At 41.7% G+C, this 24,945-nt stretch overlaps 1 protein-coding gene across 4 annotated transcripts in view; it reads right to left on the bottom strand.

Annotated features, from left to right (window-relative positions):
• Positions 1–331: 331 nt before the first annotated feature.
• NFIC (nuclear factor I C) overlaps positions 332–24,945 on the bottom strand; it is a 91,463-nt gene continuing 66,849 nt past the window's right edge. For 3 of the 4 annotated variants that reach the window (XM_077273684.1, XM_077273692.1, XM_077273675.1), the window contains 5 exons: positions 16,935–17,063; positions 14,422–14,606; positions 13,966–14,119; positions 13,265–13,350; positions 332–1,827 (listed from right to left, as the gene is read on the bottom strand). In XM_077273684.1, the coding sequence (XP_077129799.1) occupies positions 1,810–1,827; positions 13,265–13,350; positions 13,966–14,119; positions 14,422–14,606; positions 16,935–17,063 (572 nt within the window). In that variant the 3' untranslated portion in view covers positions 332–1,809. The remainder of the gene's footprint in view (positions 1,828–13,264; positions 13,351–13,965; positions 14,120–14,421; positions 14,607–16,934; positions 17,064–24,945) is intronic. The other variant, XM_077273699.1, reaches the window with a different exon arrangement.

The raw sequence follows: 24,945 nt of genomic DNA, 5'->3' as shown, positions 1-24,945 counted from the left end.
GGCCATGCCCTATTATATATTCAGTCTTCTGCAGACAGGTCCCAAAACAGTCAGGGACAGGTCCTGCTCTGCCCCCCATCCATTGTTGAGACCTGGTTGGCACATAGTGAGATAAGTCACTAGAGTTAAGGACCATCCTGATTGGGTACACCTTGTCAAGGTGGGATGGCTTTTATGCCTTTTTGTATAAATACATCATTGTAAATACACACCTGTACTTTGTATCTCCCCCACCTCATTGTAGATTGTAAGCTCTCACGGGCAGGGTCGTCTTATTTTGCTTTATTATTGTATTGCTAAGATTGTTACCTATGATTGTTGTTTGAAACTGTTAAGCGCTGCAGAATATGTTGGCGCTATATAAATAATGATTATTATTATTATATTATTATTTTTGATCAAAAGGGTATTAACTAAAATTTCAACCAAGGACAACATCTGAAAAGAGTTTGTATGTTCTCCCTGTGTTTGGGGGGTTTCCTCCGGGTACTCCGGTTTCCTCCCACATTCCAAAGACATACTGATAGGAAATTAGTTTGTGAGCCCTAATGGGGACAGTGATGATGATGTCTGCAAAGTGCAGTGGAATTAATATCACTATATAAGTGAGTAAAATAAATGAATAAACTTAAGTGCAATATGTTATTTACTAGTTTTCCTACTGTTCACATACTGCAGTGTGCCTGTGCCTTATGTTTTCACTCTAGGTTGTAATCGTATGGACGTACACTACATATAAAGGGGTTGTCCACTAATACAGGTATGAATTCACTTCTGTTCTTTACCGTACACCTACTCTATACACACAAGTAGGCTACAACCAGCTGAACCATTCCCTTTAAACATTTACTGAAAGCTTTCCTCACAGGAAACAGCTGATTGTTAAGGGTCTTAACAGGGGGATACTTTACTATTTGCTTTTTTTGAAAGGACCAATCTGTCCAAGGCCAAACACCACTTTGAATATTTGTTGGGTTTTTTTCTCCCCAAGATTATTGGTACATTTGGGAAGTATGCAAGTCAAAGCAACTGAAATAAAAGAAATATATGCAAGGCATATTACAACTGCATGTGTCTATGGTTCACACATACTGATATCAACATACTAAATGGGAATACAGATCGGGGGGTGAAAACTAGCCAAAAACAAAAACAAATCACAATTTAGAGTCAGTGTGCTAAACAGATCACAAGCCCTGCTTTCCAATCCTAGACGTATCTACGTATGGTAGCTAATTTACTAGGTACCCTGAAGTTGCAAATAAGGACCAGGGGTAAATTGTTAAGGTGCATACTGCAATTTTTTGTGTATCCCCCAAATGGCAAGCTGTCGTAATCAAAGTCCTTCAGCCAAGAACAGTTAAACTTCTCAGGGAGGGAGCAGAACAGAGTAAATAAACAATGAAGTTATATCAATCGCATAATAATATTATTAATAATTGCAACAATAACAAAAGTATATCCATACAGGAAGATTTTTGTTCTTCCTCCTTCTTGCTGGTTGGATATTCAACCCTTTTATGAATGGGTTAGGAGTAAAAGGACATTAAAATCATATACACGTATATTTTCTCAAAATCCATAATGCAAGAGCAAATGCTCTAAGACATCCTGTTTGAAGATAAAAGCCCCTCAAAGTATATTATCACGTCTTCATCTCCCACTGACCGCTGTAGTATACCACCGACTTATTCTCTCGTGGGAATATTTATTTAGAAAAGATGCATTTAGCTGTTGTCCTGGACCAGAAACTTTGCAGAGACCATTTTCTGTCTGCTGGTTCCAGTGGATGGGAGGTAGGTCAGGCTGCTATCCCAAGTACCATGACTGTGAAGAAAAAAAGGGAAGAAGGAGGAAGAAGACAATAGTGAGAATGAAGGCTGCACACTTTAAAACGAATGAATTAAAGGGACTCTGTCATCAGAAGATGGCCTATTGTTTACACTTTTCTGTCAATAGTGTTTTTTTGCTATCTCACAATATTAGTAATCATGCAGTTTTCACAGTAGCCTCTGAGGCTCGTTTAGACTCCTACTTTGTCCTTTCATGGACAGTTTGCAGCGAGACTTTCTATTATCAGGTGCACAGGAATCCTGCAATACCATCAATAATAACCCATGGAGTTTACAACTCTCCGTCCAGAGAAAGAAAACGGAATTCTCTAAGATTGTCACTTTTTTTTTCAAAACAGTTGACACAAAGATCTACCTACAGTTCTTAAGCTGTCATAAAAAAATGGCTAAAAACATACCGTTCAGCCAAGTTAATCATATAAGAAGGAACTGTACAGATACAAACACATAAGGCCGGGTTCACATTGCGTTAACAGCAGCCCGTTCAACACATGTGTTAAACGGGCTGCGTTAACGCAAGTGCCGTCATATCGCTAGCGCAGATAGAGCAAGCAGATGCTCTATCTGCACTAGCGGTGATGGACCCGGAAATGCTGCAGCCCGCGTCCCAGGGTCCGTCACTCAATGACGGCACATCGCTAGCGCACGCCCATTTTGGGCGTGCGCTAGCGATGTGCCTGAAATAGAGATTAATGGCAGCGTTAATGGACTGCGTTACACCGCGTTATGCCACGGTGTAACGCAGTCCGTCTAATGGACTGCCAGAACGCAGTATGAACCCAGCCTAAGAAACAAGCCATAATGCTGAGAAAACGCTTCAATGATGAAAATTATAAGACTAAACTAATACCAAATGCCTAGATCGCCAAAACATTTCATCAAATGGACTGCCTTAGGTCACGAACCCAGAAAATCAGGAGCAAATCATTCAAACTGTACCTCATCTTCATATGTTCATATTCCGTACAATACTGGAGTAAATTAGGGCAAACTCCTTAAGGGGGTTGTCCAGTACTTTATACTGATGGTCTATTCTTATCAGATCAGTAGGAGGTGCACCACTATTACCGTAAGCTGTTCTTGGTGTCAGCGGTGGCTGCAAGTGATCAGTTGTGGAGCATAAAAGCAAGTATTGTGGCCGCGGCAAGGTACTACACATCCGCCTCTATTTGAATGAACGGGAGAAGATCTGCAGCACCCAGCTTCTGCCACTATACAGTCAGCAGAGCTATACAGTTATGCTCGGCACCTGATCACTCAGAGCTATACAGTTATGCTCTGCAACTGATCACTTCTGGCCACGCTGGTACCGAGAGCAGCTGATTGGTGGAGGTGCTGAGTATCGCACCCACAATACTCTGATATTGATGACTTATACTAAGCATAGGTAACAAAGTTGCACTCCATAATGCTATAGCATGCAAACATGAAATTGGAATTGGTTTACTGCTCTAGAAAGTAGGGAAAAACAAAGATATCTGGCACATAATTTGGCCAATTTATGTATACCCAGCTGCCAGCAACAAGATGATCTTTTTTGCTGGGGACCTAATGTGATTCCTATCATGGGCTAATAGCAGTTTTAACCCCTTCACCCAGAAGCCTGTTTTCACCTTCCTGAAAAGGCCAAATATTACAATTCTGACCAGGGTCACTTTATAAGGTCTGGAACGCTTCAATGGATCCCACTGATTCTAAGAATGTTTTTTCATGACATATTGTACTTCATGATAGTGGTAACATTTATTTGATATGACTTGCGTTTACTTGTGAAAAAATCTTTAATTTGGCAAAAATTTTGCAATTTTCAAACATTTAATTTTTATGTCTTTAAATTTCCCAAATGTCTACTTTACAGCAGCACAATTTTTGAAACATTTTTTTGTTAGAAAAGTTAGAAGGGTTAAAAGTTGACCAGCGATTTCTCATTTTTACAACAAAATGTACAATTTTAAGCATCATATCACATTTGAAGTGACTTTGAGGGGTCTATATGACAGAAAATTCCCAAAAGTGACACTATCCTAAAATCTGCACCCCTCTAGGTCTGCGGGTGTCATGACATGATGTGCCTAAACAGTGGAAACCCTTTAACAAGTAAAGTTGTTTGGAAACTAGACCCCTCAAGGACTTTATCTAGATGTTTGCATGGTATGGCATTACAGAATGCAACTTCATTTGTTATACTAAGCATAGGCCATCAATATAAAGTCCTGGACAACCCGTTTAAGAATCTGCTCCTGAAAGGTCACATTCCAAAAAAAACCTTGATTATATTCCACCGGGCCACAACACTTAAAATAAATCTGTCAGCAGGTGTTTGCTATGTAATCTGACAGCAGCGTGAGGTAGAGCCCCAGCAAAGTATCATTTAGTATACTGGGTGCAGCAGTTCTGATAGAATGACATTTTTCTCTGCTACAGACTGAGCAGAGCTCAGTTGTTGAGCTGTGTATAACCTCACGCATACCACATATTTCTGTGTACGTTGTATAGTGACAGAGAGCTGCTAATTAGTGCTGGGGGCATGGTGGGACTAGGAGGCACAAGGCAGCATGTCCTGTAATGATAATCTCCTGCTGATAAAAATGCTGATTTTATTGAAACCGCAAAACATAGCCCAGTAAGTGACATGTCACTGTAATCAGTGTCTCTGTTCCTACATTATGGTGCTCTCAGATTACATAGCACAAATGTGGTGACAGATTTCCTTTAAAGGGAACCTGTCACCCCCAAGATGCCCACCGGCATCAGGGGCTTATCTACAGCATTCTGACCTTTCCCGGCGCCTGCGCACTGCAGTACTTTGCTCTGCCCTCAACAGGGCAGACAAAGTATGCCTGCGCCGGAGCCGCAGCGTGAAGAAGAGGACGTCATCTAATGAAGATGGGAGGCCCCGGACCGGACCGCGACGCCCATCGGACCAGAACCGGTCCGGGACCGCCCCTGGGTGAGTATAATCTAACCTCTTTTTATCATCTTTTAGGATACATCGGGGGCTTATCTACAGCATTCCAGAATGTTGTAGATAAGCCCCTGATGCCGGTGGGCTTAGCTCACCTTCCATTTTGGGGGTGACAGGTTCCCTTTAAAAAAATTCAGGCACCAAGTCAAATAAAACATCTCAATAAATCCATTAATGAAGATATTACCCAACCAAGAAGCTATAAATGCTATGCCCCGTAATGCTTATGTTGCAAAACTAGCCATAACAATATTTCTGAATTTAGATCCTTCCATAAAGGAAAAACATTCAATGTAAAACAAAACTTAACATGCCATCCAAACCGAATAAGTGATTTACCTATCAGTACAAGCACTCCATAGGAGATTTAACAAAGATCGAAAAAAAATAAATATATGGAACATGGTCAGTTGTGATATTGTGCTATAGTACATCCCAATAACTCGGACTCCATATCTATTATTCCAACTGATCACATGATAACAGATATGATCCCCTCAGGAAGTAAGAAATATATTGGACATACAAAATGAAGACACTACCTCCATATGGATTAAACAACTAAACAACTGGAGCGAATTTTTAACAACACTAGAAAGTGATTGAACATGAAACATGAAAAGCGAGGAAAGGAAAGTTTAGGACCTGGTATACGAGAGATGCCTTAATGTGGCTACCAGGTGCACATGAATTGGCCAATTTATGCGCTAAACGCTCTCATTTTTTCATATTTCTAGTGCAGTAATGCAGTTCAATTTTCATGTTTCATGTTTGCATGTTTTAGCGCCGCAGTGTGCTGCCTTATTTGTTTGACTGTGTACGAGTTGGTGACTCTAGGTTCAGCACCTGTTCACACTTAGTCTATGTTTGGATGTGACGGTAAGTTTTTTAAATTTGTATTCTTTAGCCTTCTGACTGAGCACTCCGACTCCTAGCCACAGGTGTTTTAGTCGCAGCAGGTTCATTACCCCTCCACAGAGAGAGAGAAATTTAGTCTAAGAAGAGGATTCACAGTAGGTACCCATTCAGATGGAGACGTTTATTCTCAGCGAGAAAAGGAATGTTTGGGACCTGGTATACGAGAGATGCCTTATGTGGCTACCAGGTACACATGAATTGGCCAATTTATGCGCTAAACACTCTCATTCTTTCATATTTCTAGTGCAGTAATGCAGTTCAATTTTCATGTTTCATGTTTGCATGTTTTAGCGCCACAGTGTGCTGCCTTATTTGTTTGACTATATACAGTAAAATAGGCATCACATAGTGCTCCATATAGTTTAAGGGTCTCACATAGTGCTCTATACAGTATAATGAGCACCACATAGTGCTCCATACAGTATAATTGGCACAACGTAGTGCTCCATACAGTATAATGACACCACATAGTGCTCCATACAGTATAGTGGCCCCACGTAGTGCTCCATATAGTAAAATGGCCCCCACATAGTGCTCTATACAGAATAATGGTATCACAATGGATTCCATACACTGCATTATAATGGCACCATATTTTGTTCCATACAGTATAATGGCCTCACATCGTGCTCCATACAGTATAAAGAGCCCCACATAGTTCTCCATACAGTATAATGGGCCCCACACACAAAAAAAAAAAAATACTCACCTCTGCCAGTTTCCCCTCTGCTCCGGTTTCTTCATGGTGTGTTCAGATTCTCTGCACATCTTGGTACAGCGGGCACTTTGTAATTACGTCAATGTGCCCGCTGTGCTGATACGTCATTACTTTCAACTGTTTTGGAATACAGGATGCTGATATAGTTGAAAATAGGATGCTGGGCGGGCGAGCCTCTGCTCGGCGTCACAGGCCAAATATACTCGTGGGACCCAACTGCATTGCGGGCCAAATACACTCACCCTGAGGGCCAGAGATTGACATATGTGCTCTATAATGTCAAGCTGCATGCAGGTCACTGCAGTCACTCAGCATTCAGAAAGACAGTGAGTTTCCTTTTGTAAGCCTCAGCAACCCTGGTATCTCCAAGATTAGATCAGAAGACACACTGTAATTACATCTTCCATGTAGATAAGGGTCAGAGCATCCTAATGCACATACTCACAGGTTCATGTACTATTGTCAAGCTAGGACAGGTTTGTGCTAGCGTAATATGATGGTCGTCATTTAAATATTTTATAGCATTTAGCTGCCATGGCAAATCAAGTGTGATTTGGTAATTAAAGGTTTTTTAGATGTTTGTTCATAATTATATTTTCTTCCTTTATACAGCTCTGGCAAAAATTAAGAGACCACAACATCAAAACCCTGTCATGGGCAGCCCAATCTCCAGAACTGAACCCCATTGAAAACCTCTGGAATGTAATCAAGAGGATGATGGATAGTCACAAGCCATCAAACAAAGAAGAACTGCTTACATTTTTGCGCCAGAAGCAGTGTGAAAGATTGTTGGAAAGCATGCCAAGACGCATGAAAGCTGTGATTAAAAATCATGGTTATTCCACTAAATATTGATTTCTGAACTCTTCCTGAGTTAAAAAATTAGTATTGTTGTTTCTAAATGAGTATGAACTTGTTTTCTTTGCATTATTTGAGCTCTGAAAGCACTGTTTTTTTTTATTTTATTTTGACCATTTTTGTCAGAAAAAATAAAAAAATTATGGCTTGGAACTATGAAGACATGTTGTCAGAGTTTATAGAATAAAAGAACAATTTACATTTTATTCAAAATTATACCTATAAAGAGAAAAATCAAACAAACTGGACATTTTGCAGTGGTCTCTTAATTTTTGCCAGAGCTGTATACTTTTTCTATCTCCAAAGAACCACTTTAATCATACTTATAGGGTTTCAAAGAAGAATTTTCCAAGATAGAGGTGAATTATGAATGCACGTCCATTATCACAACTGTAAAATTTCTGTTATATACAATTTCTTAACAGCTTGCACTTACTGAGCCTGAATTTGTATTGTCTTGCAATACATACAAATACCCTGTAGATGGCGCAATATGCTTAGAATATAGAAAGTCCCTTTGCATCAGTATTGGTATTACATATACATATGTACCCCCATCTGACCTGTCTTTGCAAATGAACCTGCAATTTTCTAAGCTTAAAGAGACATCTTCTTTACATTTTGAGCCCCCATGGTGATTAATTGGGTCTAGCTCACAGCAATTTTGGCAAACAGCTGACTTCTGAGTGGATTTCCGGGAAGATATATTATTATATGACAACCATCAGATAAATGGAATTCAAGGTAATACATGAACTGCTTGGGTCTAACAGAACATAAGCCGCTTGCCACATATTTGTCTTATAAAGGGGGCAGATGACTGTGTGACGTCCATTTGTTATAATAGGGCATATGGATGAAGATTGGCTTTGCAGGACAAAATGCCAAGAATTCAGTTTATTTTACACCACCAATAACACAAATTTGTAGACATAATACAATTTAAATCTTTGCTATTCTGCCATTTTGACGGGGACCTTCCATTAGATTCATGCTGTCTGGACCACGGGAAGCATGAATCCGAATCTGGCTTTGGTATCACAGAGAAAACATAGTTTCAACATGTGGCTGGGGACAATAAGGAAGAGATGTCACTAGTCCGCGACTGATTGAGGCCATTTTCTCCTCCCTATGTACACACGGGAGGGGAGGGTCCTACTAGAGCAGTGTGGGGCCGTGGGACCAGTCAATCTCTCCTAATGGTTCCCAGGCTGCTTTTGAAACTTTGTTTGCAGCAATGTTTCTGGGGCATACTACCCGTGCTTTGGGCAACATGAAGCAAGTGGCAAGTTTCCTATATAAAGGGCGTAATACAAAGGTTTTAGGACTCCACCCCCTAAATGATGCAAATTATTTTAGCATGTCTACCCAGTCAATCATTCGTACTATTTCATCTATCAAGAAGTGGATTTTTTTGTGCACGTTAACTAGAAGGATTTTGATCTTCTCTAATTGTAAACTTTCCCTTTTAGCTCAGGCAACTTCCCTTCTAGCTACGATTCCCAAGCTGCATATTTTATTTCTCCTATAGCTCCATCATTGTACCTGCCCAAATACTGTGCTCACTGCCACAAGATAGTACCCTTGAAAACAGTACTTTCTGATAGATGGTGACCCAGACTGTAGTCATGTTCCAGGTAGTAATAATATAAATGACCTCTTTAGGTCCCACACCGTGATTATGCCTTCTTTTTGGTCCCCACAACAATGCCTCCGTTGCACCCAGACAGAATTGCTGGACCCCTTTGTGGCCTCCACCAACAAATAATTGACCCCTTTTGTGATGTCTTATACTATTTATTATTATTAGCCTCATATAAAAAAAAATTGATACCTAATTTTTAATATCAGCAATATCACAATACCACATCGGTGGTCTAAAGCTATCACAGACAGATCACTAAAACCGCGGGTCATCTGCGGGCTCGCATAGGCACAATGTAGTGACTTTGACATACTGTGCTCTTAGTTTCCAATTGACAATGCTGTCACTGCCTCATACTGCCTTCCCTGGGCCAAGACGTCTGTGGTTTACTACAGGGAATTCTGAGGCAGGGAGTTGATGTCTTTCTGCATACAGGGTTCAATGTGGAGCTGTTGCCACGGGCCCTATGGAGAAGCACCATTTGTATGGTTAATGCTGCCAAATATATACATTTTTAATTTTTAGATTTTGCTAGGTTTTGGGAAAATGGTTTTGATTTGGAGATTTTATTTTTTAAGAGGAACTCTCACATGCTTAAAAAATTTAGAAAAATACCTTATAAAAATCACGGAGTACCACGGATTCTGTTGCTCTTTCCCTTTCTGCATTGCAGCCCTCCATTGCTTTTGAAGCCCAGTAAGTGAAATTTCTGTTGGCAGGCCTTTTGGCTGTTTCTTCAGAGTCTTTTCTGGGGGTGTGCACTTTCACCCCTCCCTCCCAGACAATACCAATCACAGTTTGCAGCAACTAGGACTGCTAGATCAGCTGCCAAGCTTTGACTGCCTCCAGAAAAGAACCTGAAGAAATGCCCAGTTGAACTGCAAGAAGAGATTTCACATAATGCGCTCCAAAAGCAACAAATATGGTAATCTCTACAACGCTGCAGCATTTGCAAGAGAAACAAACTTTAAAACTGCTGATGACCAAGCTGCATTGAAGACTAGTCGAAAACGTCGGTCCTCGGCGGTTTCTCCCTGCCTGTTGTCAGTGACCAATAGGTCCCTCCCTATACATGTAGAGCAAGAACTTTCACTTAAGGGGAGCAGGTGTGGAGATGCAGCTAGGGATCGGCCTATCCATCTATTCTCCCATACGGCTTGGTCCCCGGTCAACTTATAAAGTATGTTTTTCTACAAAATGGTGCAGCTTTTCAGACTCAAACATAGATGGGTGAAATCATACTGTCCGTGTATGATACATGCTGCCCGTGGATAAAGCAGCATGTATCAGCTGTCCGCTTCAGCAGCATTTAAATGGTTAGACGATTATAACAGAGTTGCCACTTGCAATGTATGAAGCGGGATCAGCTCCAAAGCGGGATCAGCTCCTAAGGATGCTCACCTGACGAGTGACATACCAGTAAGTCTCACATTGGGAATGGGTTAAATGAATAATATTTAAATGATATGACATGCTGTGTGCGATGAGAGGTGTGTGAATATCATGCTGTTTGTGGGGAGGTGTGTGAATATCATGCTGTTTGTGGGGAGGTGTGGGGGTATCATGCTGTGTGTGGGGAGGTGTGGGGATATCATGCTATGTGTGGGGAGGTTTGGGGGTATAATGCTGTGTGTGGGGAGGTGTGTGAATATCATGCTGTTTGTGGGGAGATGTGGAGGTATAATGCTGTGTGTGGGGAGGTGTGTGAATATTATGCTGTTTGTGAGGAGGTGTGGGGGTATCATGCTGTGTGTGGGGAGGTGTGGGGATATCATGCTGTGTGTGGGGAGGTGTGGGGATATCATGCTGTGTGTGGAGAGGTGTGGGGGTATCATGCTGTGTGTGGAGAGATGTGTGAATATCATGCTGTGTGTGGGGAGATGTGGGGTATCATGCTGTGTGTGGGGAGGTGTGGGGTAACATGCTGTGTGTGGGGAGGTGTGGGGTATCATGCTGTGTGTGGGGAGGTGTGGGGTATCATGCTGTGTGTGGGGAGATGTGGGGTATCATGCTGTGTGTGAAGAGGTGTGTGAATATCATGCTGTGTGTGGGTTGTGTGGGGTATCATGCTGTGTGTGGGGAGGTGTGGGAGTATCATGCTGTGTGTGTGTGTAGAAGCAGTTGGGGGGGCATTTACTTTTACAAAAAGCTGTAACATATGGTTTTAATTAGCTGATACTGGTGAAAATGCATTTTACAATGCGATTTATGTTAACATATATTTGCATAAGTAGATAGACAACAGACTTTATTCTGCTCAATAATTAAGGGAATATGTCAGCAGGTTTAGCTATGTAATCTGAGAGAAATATAATATAGGGCAAGAGAACTACATTCCACCGATGTACCACTTACTGGACTGCTTGGGGTCATTCTCAGTTATAGATATAGCAGTGGTCATAATGCCGAACTGTATAACCCCACCTACACCTCTGACTGTCAGTTTCCTGTGTACAGTGTACATCGTTAGCAATCTGCCAATCAGTGGTGGGGGGCGGGGTTACACAGATTAGTCTGACAGGCCTGCACATGAGACCTATTCAGGCAGTGATAATCTGCTGATAAAACGCTGATTAAATAGAAACTACAGCACACATCTTAATAAGTGATACATCCATGGAATCAGGCTCTCTTGCTCTATGTTATGCTGCTCTCAGATTAATCAAAAAAACTGCTGACAGGTTCCCTTTAAGTGACAAAAATGTATATGAAATAATGATAATGAGCAGAATGAAGTTCAGGTGGTTTGTCCGGCCCCCCACAACATTCACTCCCTCTCATGTTGCCCCTTGAGGAAATAAATTGCTCATCCCTGCCCTAGATTTTTGAATGTGACTAGATAAATGTATTGGTAGAAAAAAAACTAGGTAACATTTCTGCTGATTGACATGAGCGCTTGAGCCCCTTCCACACTTGCGGAGCCCTGCCCAGGACGTTCACGTCCTAATGCCGGTTTTTCAGCAGCGGACAACACGTTTTAACACTTTAATATAATGGTGCATCACTGTTAGAGTGCAGGTGTATGTAGAGGGCTTTGGAGCTTGGCACCCCATAGATAGTGGGTGCCAGCTGTGTTATACAGATGACACCAGCCTCTAACAGCAGGTCCAGTTACTAGTTCAGTTGAGATTTGGATTAGACCTCGGGACAGAGCTGGTATACATAAACGACCTTACTGCCTTTTAATATGGGACTCATGGGCGAGGGCAAATTTAACCCATTCATGCTATACAGCACACATCTGTGATGAGCATGTGTCCATGACTGATATGGCCACCATGATGATTGTCGAGTACTGCTTCTTTGCCGGCGGTATCAGCTCCAGGAGCCTGACTGATATATATACAGAAGGATAAGTGCTGTAAATACTAAATTCTGTGTTCTGAACAATCCCATTAACCCCTCATACTCCCATATGCCGCTGTCAATAGTGACCGTGACACATAGTTTATAACTTTTTAGGTTAAAGGTAGACATAAGTCCATCGAGTTCAACCTATAGCGTAACATAATGAACCAAAGGTGGCAAAAACCCTCTGAGGCAGTCACTAATAGCTCCATATTAGGGGAAAAATCCCTTTCAGACTCCATAGACAGCAATCAGACTAGTTCCCTGGATCAACATCCCATCAAATAATAATATTATACATGTACGTGTATTAAATTCTATTTTTCAAGAAAGGGACCCATGCCTCTTTGAATGTTTGCCGTGAATCAATCATGACAACATGTGGCAGAAAGATCCAGAGTCTCACTGCTCTTACAGTAAATAATCTGCGCCTGTGACTATGATTAAACCTTCTTTTCTCCGCACGTAGAGGCTGCCTCATTGTCATCGCTGCAAACAAAAAAAAAAGTGATCTTCTTCTGTAAAGGTCATAGAAACATAACAATAAAAATATAAATTAAAACTATGTCATTATTTATCCTGCATGGTGAATGCTTTAAGTAAAAAAAAATACAAAACCAGCGCCAGAATTGCTGTTTTTTCTTCATTCAGACTCACAAAAAGGGAAAAAGTGATCAAAAAGTCGTATGAAAGGAAACTGAGAAATTTACAACTTGTCACTCAACTCGGTTTACAGAATTATAAAATAGCTATGGGTCTCAGAATATGGGAAAACCACCGAAATATTTTGTGTGTGTTTATGGGAACCAGTCTGCCTATACATGCTGCCCACTCCAGTCAGACAGGCGGTACATGGAGGCTTGTCCCCGCCCGTTTCCCTGGATTGACAGGTCCCAGCCAACATGCGCAAAATGATACACATTGGCATGAATGGAAAAGCTTACCTTAATCAAACTTACCTGTGGCTGATATATGCTCCCAGGGTCACGGGGTCCAAGTCCTACAAAGGATCGGTTGGCGGGAGGCGTGCTAGGGGCGGAGTATGCTGTGAAAAATACATTTTTTAACATTCGATGTATAAAAAAATATGAAAAACAGACTATATTGAAGTAGTCAATTATCATTAGAGGAGTAATAAAACCTGCGGCCATGTAGTTCTTCATATTCATGAGCCCTGTATAACCACACACCCAACATTGATTGGTAGACTTCTGCCTATGCACAGAGTACACAGAAATCTGCCAATCAGTGGTGTGGGCGGGGTTACACAGAGCTCAGCATTCAGAGAACTGCTAGACCTGCATCAAGCAGCCCAGTAAGTGACATATCACTGGAATCAGGGTCGCTGTTCCTAAATCAGGCTGCTCTCAGACGGGGGAGCAAAAACCTGGTATCAGATTCCCTTTATGGATTCTGCATGTCAAAGAATTTGGCTTAATAGCATAAAAATAAGCATAAAATAAGAGCAGTTAACTTCAGTGCAGTAATAATGTGGACATATACGCTTTCCTAGCTAAATTCTTTGCCAGAACTATAGTACTTGGGTTTGCACATATGAGCGGTTATTCGGAACATGGTTCACTTTATTATCTATTGGCAAGATTATTGTTCTATTATACTATAGCTTTGTAAATAACTGAATGTTCCAACAGGTACTCACTTGGAGAAGTGGGTGAGGAGTTACCCCCGTCGGATGCCGTGGTTGATTTGGTATCGGAGGACAATGAGAGGCGGGGCATCCCAGGAGGAGGCGGGGCCAACATCTGCGTGGAGATATAGTGACTCGAAACCTTCACCTGGCCACTCCCATTCAGCTTAGAGAGCAAGTGGGTGGAGAGGAAATGTGGTAACATTCTAGTATGACCCCACAGCACATTTTATTGCATGGGATATAGCCCATGAAATAATTGACAAGATTGTAAACTATCTACCCACAATGAAAGACCGTTAGTACATGCTATCCAACTAGATTTATCTAAAATTCCTCTCCAAAATGCTCATTACATGGAATACAAAAACCATCAACATGCAAACCCCACTATCCCACTCTCACATATGTCAGTATCTATTATCCCTTATCTATTATATTATTAACCATAAACTCTTATATGCTTACCGGGCCTGGTTGTTGACTGGACGGGTCACAGGCAAGAGACACCAAGTCTTTCAGGGGATCCTGAGGGTTTAGGTGAGGAGGGTAGCGAATAGCTGTGTGAGGAAAGTAAGTGGAAGCCGCCTGAGGAAGGAGGGAGGAAGGTGGGAAGTGTAACGTAGTGGAGCCATGGGGACTTCGGGCAAGGCCTAAGGAGTGCAAGATATTGGAACAGTAAAGAGTGGGGGGAAAAAAGAGAAAGGAATAAACATTCAACTGGGAAAAAATAAAAAACATATAAAGAAGAGCAATCCCATAAACAGCTCTGGCAAAAATTAAGAGACCACCACATCAAAACCCTGTCATGGGCAGCCCAATCTCCAGACCTGAACCCCACTGAAAACCTCTGGAATGTAATCAAGAGGAAGATGGATAGTCACAAGCCATCAAACAAAGAAGAACTGCTTACATTTTTGCGCCAGAAGCAGTGTGAAAGACTGGTGGTAAGCATGCCAAGAAACATGAAAGCTGTGATTAAAAATCATGGTTATTCCACAAAATATTGATTTCTGAACTCTTCCTGAGTTAAAACATTAGTATTGTTTTTTCTAAATGATTCTGAACTTGTTTTCTGTGCATTATTTGAGGTCTGAAAGCACTGGGTTTTTTTCATTTTTAATTTTGACCATTTTTCTTTGTCAGAAAAAAAAATACAAAATTTATTGCTTGGAAATTCGGAGACATGTTGTCAGAAGTTTATAGAATAAAAGAACAATTTACATTTTAATCAAAAATATACCTATAGAGAAAAAAATCAGACAAACTGAACATTTTGCAGTGGTCTCTTAATTTTTGCCAGAGCTATATAGACGTGGCTACAAGTGTTGGCACCCTTGGAATGTTCCAGAAAATGAAGTATTTCTCCCAGAAAATTATTGCAATTACACATGTTTTGTTTATTGGAACAACACAAAAAAACAGAGAGTAAAAGACAAATTGGACATAATTTCACACAAAACCCCAAAAATGGTCTGGACAAAATTGTTGGCTCAACTTAGTATTTGGTTGCACACCCTTTAGAATAAATTACTGCAATCAATGGCTTCCTATAACCATCAACAAGCTTCTTACACCTCTCAACTGGAATTTTGGACCACTCTTCTTTTGTAATCTTCTAAAGGTCTCTCGCATTAGAAGGTGCCTTCATCCTGCAGCAATTTTAAGATCTCTCCACAGGTGTCCAATGGGTTTAGATCTGGACTCATTGCTGGCCACTTCGGAACTCTCCAGCTATTTGTTTCCATCCATTTGTCCTGCTGGAAGACCCATGACCTAGGAGGCAAACCAAGCTTTCTGACACTGGGCACTTCATTGAGACCCAAAATCCTTTAGTAATCTTCTGATTTTATGATGCCTTGCACACAGTCAAGGCACCCAGTGCCTGAGGCAGCAATACAGCCCCAAAACATTTTTGAACCGCCACCATATTTGACTGTAAGTACTATGTTCTTTTCTTTGTAGGCCTCATTCTGTTTTTGGTAAATGATGTGCTTAACCAAAAAGCTCTATCTTGGTCTCATCCGCCAAAAGACAACTTCCCAAGAGGATTGCTTTACTCGTGTATGTTTTGGCAAACTGCAGTCTAGATTTTTTGTCTCTGTGTCAGCAGTGTGGTCCTCCTAGGTCTCCTGCCTTAGGGATTCACTCAAATGTGGACAGATAGTTCGCTCCGACACTGATACACCCTGAGCCTGCTGGACAGCTTGAATTTCTTTGGAACTTGATTGCAGCTGCTTATCCACCAAACGTTGCAAAGTTTCAGCAATTTTTCTCTGCCGTCCACATGAAGGGAAAAATATCAACTATCTCAAGGTGACAAGTCCAACTGTATAGATCTTAATGTTTATTTGTCCATGGGCGCATATGTCACTGGGTTACATGGGTTGTAAACTTCTTGATCATGTTGCGCACAGTGGATAAAGGAACATCAAGATCTCTGGAGATGGACTTGCAACCTTGAGACAGATGATATTTTTCAACAATTTTGGTTCTCAAGTCCTCAGACAATTGTCTTCTCTTCTTTCTGATATCCATGCTTAGTGTGGCACACACAGACACACAATGCAAAGATATGGTCAACTTCTCCCCTTTTTATCTGGTTTCAGGTGTGACTTTCATAATTGCCCACACCTGTTACTTGCCACAGGTGACTTTAAATGAGGACTATATTCTTGGAAAAAAAGTTGTTTACCCAAATTTTTGGAAAGGCATCAACAATTTTGTCTGGCCCATTTTTGGGATTTTGTGTGAAATGATGTCCAATTTACCTCTCTTTCTCTGATTTTCTTTTTGTGTTGTTACAATATACACAAAGGAAATAAACGTGTATAAAAAACATGTGTAATTGCAATAATTTTCTGGGAGAAATACTTCATTTTCTGGATCAATCGCAAGGCTACCAACACTTTCGGCCATGACTATATATATATTTTTAAAGTGTGGACTACAGAGCTATGCTCTCACTTGTGGGAACTCACCACTGTGCACAGCTATAACCGGCCTGTGATGCTGTGTGAAGCCACTGATTCTTGGGGATGTATCTTGAGGAGATGGGCTGTGAAATGGTGATTTGTCCAATTCTGACTTCTTCACAGTGGGAGACATTCCTAGCCAATTACAATACAAAACAAAACAGGTATTGGGTATATGTAAACATTTTGCCACAATTAATAAAAGTTATTAGCTAAGGCTAGGTATGGTTGACTACTTGCCCTCTACAGTAAGGTGCATCCAACTGGAGCTTGCATAATAATGGTGACCATATAACTAAGGACATGAACAGCAAAAGGTGGAGAACAAATTTAAGATGGCCATGTTCAAAGTAAAAATTAAAAACATGAAGTAAAAAAAATATAACTACATAGCTGAATAAAAAGAGAGTAACCTCCCTCTTATAAACCATAAAAAATGTAAAAAGAATAAAAAACCTGCTTAACATGGAGAATTCAGGCAGCTGTAAACTACAGTCTGCATTCTGTTGATGGAAAGGATGATAACTGAGCAAGATTATTATATACTAAAAATCAATATAATATTCACAGCTATGGAAAAAAATGTTATTTGTGCACATTTGCCAAAAGAATTTTATCAATGAGAAGTAGGACAGGATATTAAGGGGACAAGTCAGCTTTACCACTAGCACAGGCATAAAAAATTGTACCAGTACAGAGCTTAAAGCTATGTGAACACTTTGCAGATTGGTGTGCCGATTTTTCTGCACTGTTTTTGCAAAATCAGCAAGTAAACTGCACTGCAGATTACCCGCGGATTTACCGTGGTTTGTGTGCGGATTCCACCTGCGGTTTTACACCTGCGGTTCCTATTGAGGAGCAGGTGTAAACAAAGAATTGACATGCTGCGGAAAAAACACCGCTGCGTTTCCGCGCGTTTTTTTTCCGCAGCATGTGCATTGCGGATTTTACATGGTACGGTACACCGCATGGAAAACTGCTGCAGATCCGCAGCAAAATCCGCAACGTGTGCACATAGCCTAATAAAGAATGCAGCTAGGCTTTTATGAGGAGGGTACTCCCTCCGCCTTCTACCACCCTTTTCACTAGTGGTTAATGTCTTCCATCTATGCTCCTGTGATACTACAGGACGTACCGGTACTGGATAATAATTATATGCAATTTATTAGCTTATGACAAAACTGATATCTAGCATATCCTCTAGTTTACCTTTCCCCTGTACTGTTTGGTTATAAGTACCTGGTAGTAAGTTTTATACCAGTGATACATTTCTCCGTAATATGTGGTGCCAATTATCTTTTCGCCAGTATGATATAAAAAAACTATTTCACATAAAAATAGCTCAAATAGGACCTGTCACTTGTTCAAAAGAATGTATTATCTTGTAAAATCCCTGTCCTGCCCTGATTTTGCAGCTTTCTTTTGTTTTCCGCAGATTCACTCCCTTGCAGAGATATTCAAATGTGTTGCTTTCACAGTATGTGAAATCTCTGCTTTTGATGCGAATGGGTGTTTTTTTGTCAGAGTCTTCTCAGGGGGGCTTATAGCCCTCCCTCCTCAATATGAATATTCACAGCTCGGCAGTATCTGAGAGTGATAATTAGCGGCCGAACTCTGATTGGCATTGTCTGGCAGGGAGAGTTGAAAGCATACATTCCAAGAAAGAACTCTGAAGAAACGCCCAGTTGCACCACAAACGGAGATTTCAAATAGTGAAACGCCCAGTTGCACCAAACACGGAGATTTCAAATAGTGCACTCTAAAAGCAAAAAAAGTTAATATCTCTGCAATTAAGTAACTCAGTGGAAAACAGAAAAAAGACGCAAAATAAAAGGGAGCTAAGGGATTTTATAAGGTACTTAAAGAGGTTGTCCACGACTTTTGATAGGTCATCAAAGTCTGAACGGCTGGACTCCGACACCCAGCATCCCCGCTGATCAGCTGTTATCGGTCTCAACAGCAGCTGCTGCCGGCCATAAGTATTTGCTTGCAGAGCTAGCTGCCGAGGCAAGGTACTACACATTAGCCCCCTATTGATATGAATAGGAGGCAGACATGGAGTACCCTGCAGCAGCCACTACGAGTAGACGGCCAGCTCAGCAAGGAAGCTCCTGTGGCCGGCAGTCGCCGCTGACCCCAATAATAGCTGTTCAGCGGGGGTGTCGGACCCCAGCCTATCAGACATTGATCACCTATCCTATGAATAGGTCAATGTAAAAGTAGTGGACAACTTTTTTATCTCAATTTTTTGAGCAAGAGACAAAAAAGGTTCAAATGAATGATTCATAGATGTTAGTTAAAACTAACATAATATTTAAAATAATGGAGAACATAGAGTAGTATCCAGGTGTCTTGTGGACAATTCCAAGTTCACCCTCCATTTACTGCTTTGCATCACACACACGTCCACAATTGGAAAATCACACATTCTACCGAACAATGGATGAAATGGTCACAAAAACTGCTAAACGTAATGCTCAAAGCCAGCCTATGTACTAAAAAATAAAAACTGTTGTTCCCAGGTATTACATCAATACACATGATTGTTTTACATCTGGTTAAATCTGTAACACTGAAATATAGAAGGAAAAACAAGTTTCCTATTTCAATAAAATTGTTCTGCTTTGGTGCCATTTGAAAACATCATTTATGCTGAAAAAAAATGCCTAGAAATAATATTCACTGTTTGAATGTCTTGTAAAAGAGACAATCATACAATACATACACATATATCTACAAAAATTCAGAATTTTGGCATTCACCCCAATAGCCATTGCATGCTTTGCTGTACCGTGAGACATATTGCATTGTTTGTTTTTATACTACTAGATGGTGGCCCGATTCTAACGCATCGGGTATTCTAGAATATGTATGCGTAGGGTATAGCACAGCCCACGTATTATATTGCACAGCCCACGTAGTATATTGCCCAGCCCACGCAGTACATTGCGCAGCCCAAGTAGTATATTGCGCAGCCCACGTAGTATATTGCGCAGCCCACGTAGTATATTGCGCAGCCCATGTAGTATATTGCCCAGCCACGTAGTATATAGCAGAGCCCATGTAGTATATTGCCCAGCCACGTAGTATATAGCAGAGCCCATGTAGTATATTGCCCAGTAACGTAATATATTGCCCAGTCCATGTAGTATATTGCCCAGTAACGTAATATATTGCCCAGTCCATGTAGTATATTGCCCAGCCCACGCAGTATATAGCAAAATAAAAAATAGTTATATACTCACCTTCCGGCGAAGCGGTTATGGACGCGTCGCTGCTTGTGCGCTCCGGTCCCATTGCGGTCTCGCGAGATGATGACGTAGCGGTCTCGCGAGACCGCAACGTCATCATCTCGCGAGATCGCAGCATGGAGCAGTCACCGGCGTGTCACAAGCGGGAAAGTCCGGTTGTGGATCCGAGGGGCCGACGGACTGTGAGTATATAACGATTTTTTATTTTTTTTATTGTTTTTAACATTAGATCGTTTTACTATTCATGCCGCATAGGCAGCATGAATAGTAAAACGTTGGTCACACAGGGTTAATAGCAGCGGTAACGGAGTGCATTACACCGCAGCATAACGCGGTCCGTTACCGCCGCCATTAACCCTGTGTGAGCGGTGAGCGGAGGGGAGTATGCGGGCGCCGGGCAGTGAGTGCGGGGAGTAAGGTGTGGCCATTTTCTTCTGGACTGTGCGCGTCGCTGATTGGTCGCGGCAGCCATGACAGGCAGCTGCCGAGACCAATCAGCGAACGAATAACTGCGACAGACAGACAGACAGAAGGACAGACAGAAGTACCCTTAGACAATTATATAGTAGATATGTCTTTAAGGGAATCCGTCAGCAGATTTATGCTACGTAATCCGAGAGCAGCATAATGTAGGAGCTCACAGTCTGGATTCAGTGATGTTTCACATACTGGGCTGCAGTTCCAATAAAATCAGTGTATTATCACTAGAGGACTAGCTGTCTCGTGCCATATAGTCCTCCTCCTCTGCATAACCCTGCCCCACCACTGTTAGACAGCTTTCTGTCTATGCACAGTGCAGTGTAAACAGAAAGCTGACAATCAGTGGTGTGGGCGGGGTTATACAGAACTCAGCATTCAGAGAACTGTTAGATCTGCAGCAGAGAAAAGAGGGATTTTATCAAAACCGCAGCAAGTAGTCAAGTGAGGGACACATCGCTGGAATCAGGGTCTCTTTACCTACATTATGCTGCTTTCAGATGGGGTAGCAAAAACCTGGTGACAGATTCTCTTTAATTTATGGCATTTTCTGGTAGTTTTTTTTGCTCCATGAACCTGAGTCTGCGATGGAGGCCCCGACACAAATGTGAGCACAGTCTTTCAAACCACCATGAAATGTAGGACACCTCTCGTTTGTGGTCTGCTGTGCAGAAACATCTAGAAGCAAAAGGCACACCCTGTACTAATATATGCATTTATAAAATTGTGATGGTAGTGTCTGTGTATGACATTGTCCCTGCAGACTGCCTTACATATTCAGATTACAACCCTTTCCAATGACCTGAGAATTATTCTCCACAGTGCCAGTTCACTGTCCGGCCAGTAAATGAGCTGTAGGACATTGCTGTGTTCTGTCTCCCCGTAACTGAAAGCTATCTTTGTGGTGGGTGAAGGGTAAACATACTGTAAAGCTGAATTAGGCCACTCAGATGATGGTAATGAAGTTATATCTTGTATCCTTGAAATCAGATTAACCTCCCTCGGGTAAAAATGTGCCGAACAAGGTGCGGTAAGGGTAGCCTTAGTCAGAGAGGAGAAGAGTGAAGACAACAAAACACAAGGAAAAACAAAGCAAGAAGCAGCTCAAGACAATTAAGAAAAGGAGGCTGAATGTGAGGCCTTCCGAGACTTCTCTGGCAATATGCCAGGCCATTATCAGCTCCCAGGGCTTACTTTTTTCTACAAAGCACCTTGCAGTCCACCCTTAGGGTATGTATACAACGTATTTTTCATGTGGATGAAACCGCCAAATTATTCAAGAAGACTGTTCAGGAAACGCTGGCACTTATGGTCGCTTCTTGAGCTCTTTTTCGACACTTTTGACCGCCGGAGGGTTTTTTGAGCATCTTTCCAGCATTTTTGTGGCATTTTATAAACTTTATTCAACAATGAAGAAACAGTTAGCAAACACTAGCAAAATGCTCTAGGCATCTTCCAGGCATTTTTGCAGCCTTCCCATTGACTCTCATTATAAAGTATAGAGAATCTTCAGAGCAGAAGCTGCCTGCTCCCCTCATTTATTTTAACTGAATTGCGTCTTTGGTTAAAAGATGCTCAAAAGCCTGAACATATGAACATCATGTCATTTTTGTACAGAAATGCATGTATATGTTCATTCTTTTGAACGAATACTTCGCACTTTTTTGAGGCAATTTTCGGAGAGCCTTCTAATTGGAAAAGATGTCCTGCTATTGATGCACTTTTGCGGTGTAGATCACAGCCTTCACATCTAACATAAGTTCTTCTCTTAACTGTTACTTCCCCAATGCATGGGTCGTCAGAAACGGTGTCACGGACATGGGCCAGGTCTAGTGCTGTAGTACTACAGGCCACACTTTCACGTATACAGTGGGTACGGAAAGTATTCAGACCCCTTTAAAATTTTTGCTCTTTGTTTCATTGCAGCCATTTGGCAAATTCTAAAAAGTTCATTTTTTTCTCATTGATGTACACACTGCACTCCATCTTGACTGAAAAAAAACAGAAGTGTAGAAATTTTTGCAAGTTTAATAAAAAAAGAAAAACTGAAATATCACATGGTGATAAGTATTCAGACCCTTTGCTCAGACTCTCATATTTAAGTCACATGCTGTCCAATTCTTTGTGATCCTCCTCGAGATGGTTCTACTCCTTCATTGGAGTCCACCTGTGTTTAATTAAACTGATAGGACTTGATTTGGAAAGGCACACACCTGTCTATATAAGACCTCACAGCTCACAGTGCATGTCAGACCAAATGAGAATCATGAGGTCAAAGGAACTGGCCAAGGAGCTCAGAGACAGAATTGTGGCAAGGCACAGATCTGGCCAAGGTTACAACAGAATTTCTGCAGTACTCAAGTATCCTAAGAGCACAGTGGCCTCCATAATCCTTAAATGGACGAAGTTTGGGACCACCAGAAGTCTTCCTAGACCTGGCCGTCCAGCCAAACTGAGCAATCGTGGGAGAAGAGCCTTGGTGAGAGAGGTAAAGAAGAACACCAAGATCACTGTGGCTGAGCTCCAGAGATGCAGTAGGGAGATGGGAGAAAGTTCCACAAAGTCAACTATCATTGCAGCCCTCCACCAGTCGGGCCTTTGTGGCAGAGTGGCCCGACAGAATCCTCTCCTCTGTGCAAGACATATGAAAATCAGCATAGAGTTTGCTAAAAAACATATGAAGGACCCCCAGACTATGAGAAATAAGATTCTCTGGTCTGATGAGACGAAGATAGACCTTTTTGGTGATAATTCTAAGACATTCAGTATGTTGGGAGAAAACCAGGCACTGTTCATCACCAGCCCAATACAATCCCAACAGTTAAACATGGTGGTGGCAGCATCATGCTATGGGGGTGTATTTAGTTGCAGGGACAGGACGACTGGTTGCCATTTAAGGAATCATGAATGTGGCCAAGTACAGAGATATCCTGGATGAAAACCTCTTCCAGAGTGCTCTGGACCTCAGACTTGGCCGAAGGTTCACCTTCCAACAAGACAATGACCCTAAGCACACAGCTAAAATAACAAAGGAGTGGCTTCAGAACAATTCTGTGACCATTCTTGACTGGCCCAGCGCCAGAACCCTGACCTAAACCTAATTGAGCATCTCTGGAGAGACCTGAACAAAGCTGTCCACCAACGTTCACCATTCAACCTGATGGAACTGGTGAGGATTTGCAAGGAAGAATGGCAGAGGATCCCCAAATACAGGTGTAAAAAACTGTACTAGCTCAAAAGGGTGCTTCTACTCAATACTGAGCAAAGGGTCTGAATACTTATGACCATGTGATATTTCAGTTTGTCTTTTTTAAGAAATTTGCAAAAATTACTACATTTCTATTTTTTTTTTCAGTCAAGATGGGGTGCAGAGTGTACATTAATGAGAAAAAAATGAACTTTTTTGAATTTACCAAATGGCTGCAATGAAACAAAGAGTGAAAAATGTAAAGGGGTCTGAATATATTCCGTATCCACTATATTTCAGTGCCTTTTGAACGTCAGGTAAGAAGAGCATTAGACAAGGATTCATGAAGCTTTGAGGGGGTGATGATGGTAGTTAGGAGCAGACATTTCATTGGTGCAACCTGTGCAGCCACACAGGTGCCCAAGAGGTAAGGGGGCCACTTTCATCTCCAAGGCAGGTGGAATTGTGCATTATGCTGAGCTAATGGGCTGTAAAGGGCCAATATATTGTTCTTGCAGAGGGGTCCCCTTCTGTCTGCGTCCACCAGTGATGGTAGTACTTAAACTTACAGACTTGGGCTGTTACTGAGAAAAAAATTACAAAAACAATCCCAAATGTATATTTATATAGTGTATGGAGAATTCTTTCTAGTCAGTAACAGGCAGGAATAAGAGAGGAGGCTGCATGAGGAGAGCGGTGACCAGGAGATGTTTGTACCCTGGTGCTGCACCTCACCAGGAAGCAGTTAGCTGGTACATTGTGTCCCAGGAATAAGTCATAGGAGATATGGCCAGAAACGGGCTGCACAGACCGCACTGTCTCCTAGGACACTCCGTTAACCCCCTAATAGCCAGAGCGCTGCTCCGTTAGCTGTTTTCAATATGGGGGGAGCAGCTAATTAGTAGCAGCTACATCTGCAAATTCTCCTTGCAGCTCAGGCTGATATAAAATGCCTTATTCGTCCTTAAATGCATGTTGTCTACTCCTCATCTCCACATTGTGGCCCAATGTATTAAAATGTCCTCATCTCCTCGCCTTTTTGTGTGTATGCCAGGATTGACCCTTACCTCCCCTTCTGCATCCAGTTTCGGTGTTCAACCCT

This window comes from Ranitomeya variabilis, chromosome 1 (assembly GCF_051348905.1).
Source record: "Ranitomeya variabilis isolate aRanVar5 chromosome 1, aRanVar5.hap1, whole genome shotgun sequence".
Lineage (NCBI taxonomy): Eukaryota > Metazoa > Chordata > Amphibia > Anura > Dendrobatidae > Ranitomeya > Ranitomeya variabilis.
Note: the sequence above shows the minus strand (reverse complement) of the source record. Positions and strands in the feature narration are given on the sequence as shown.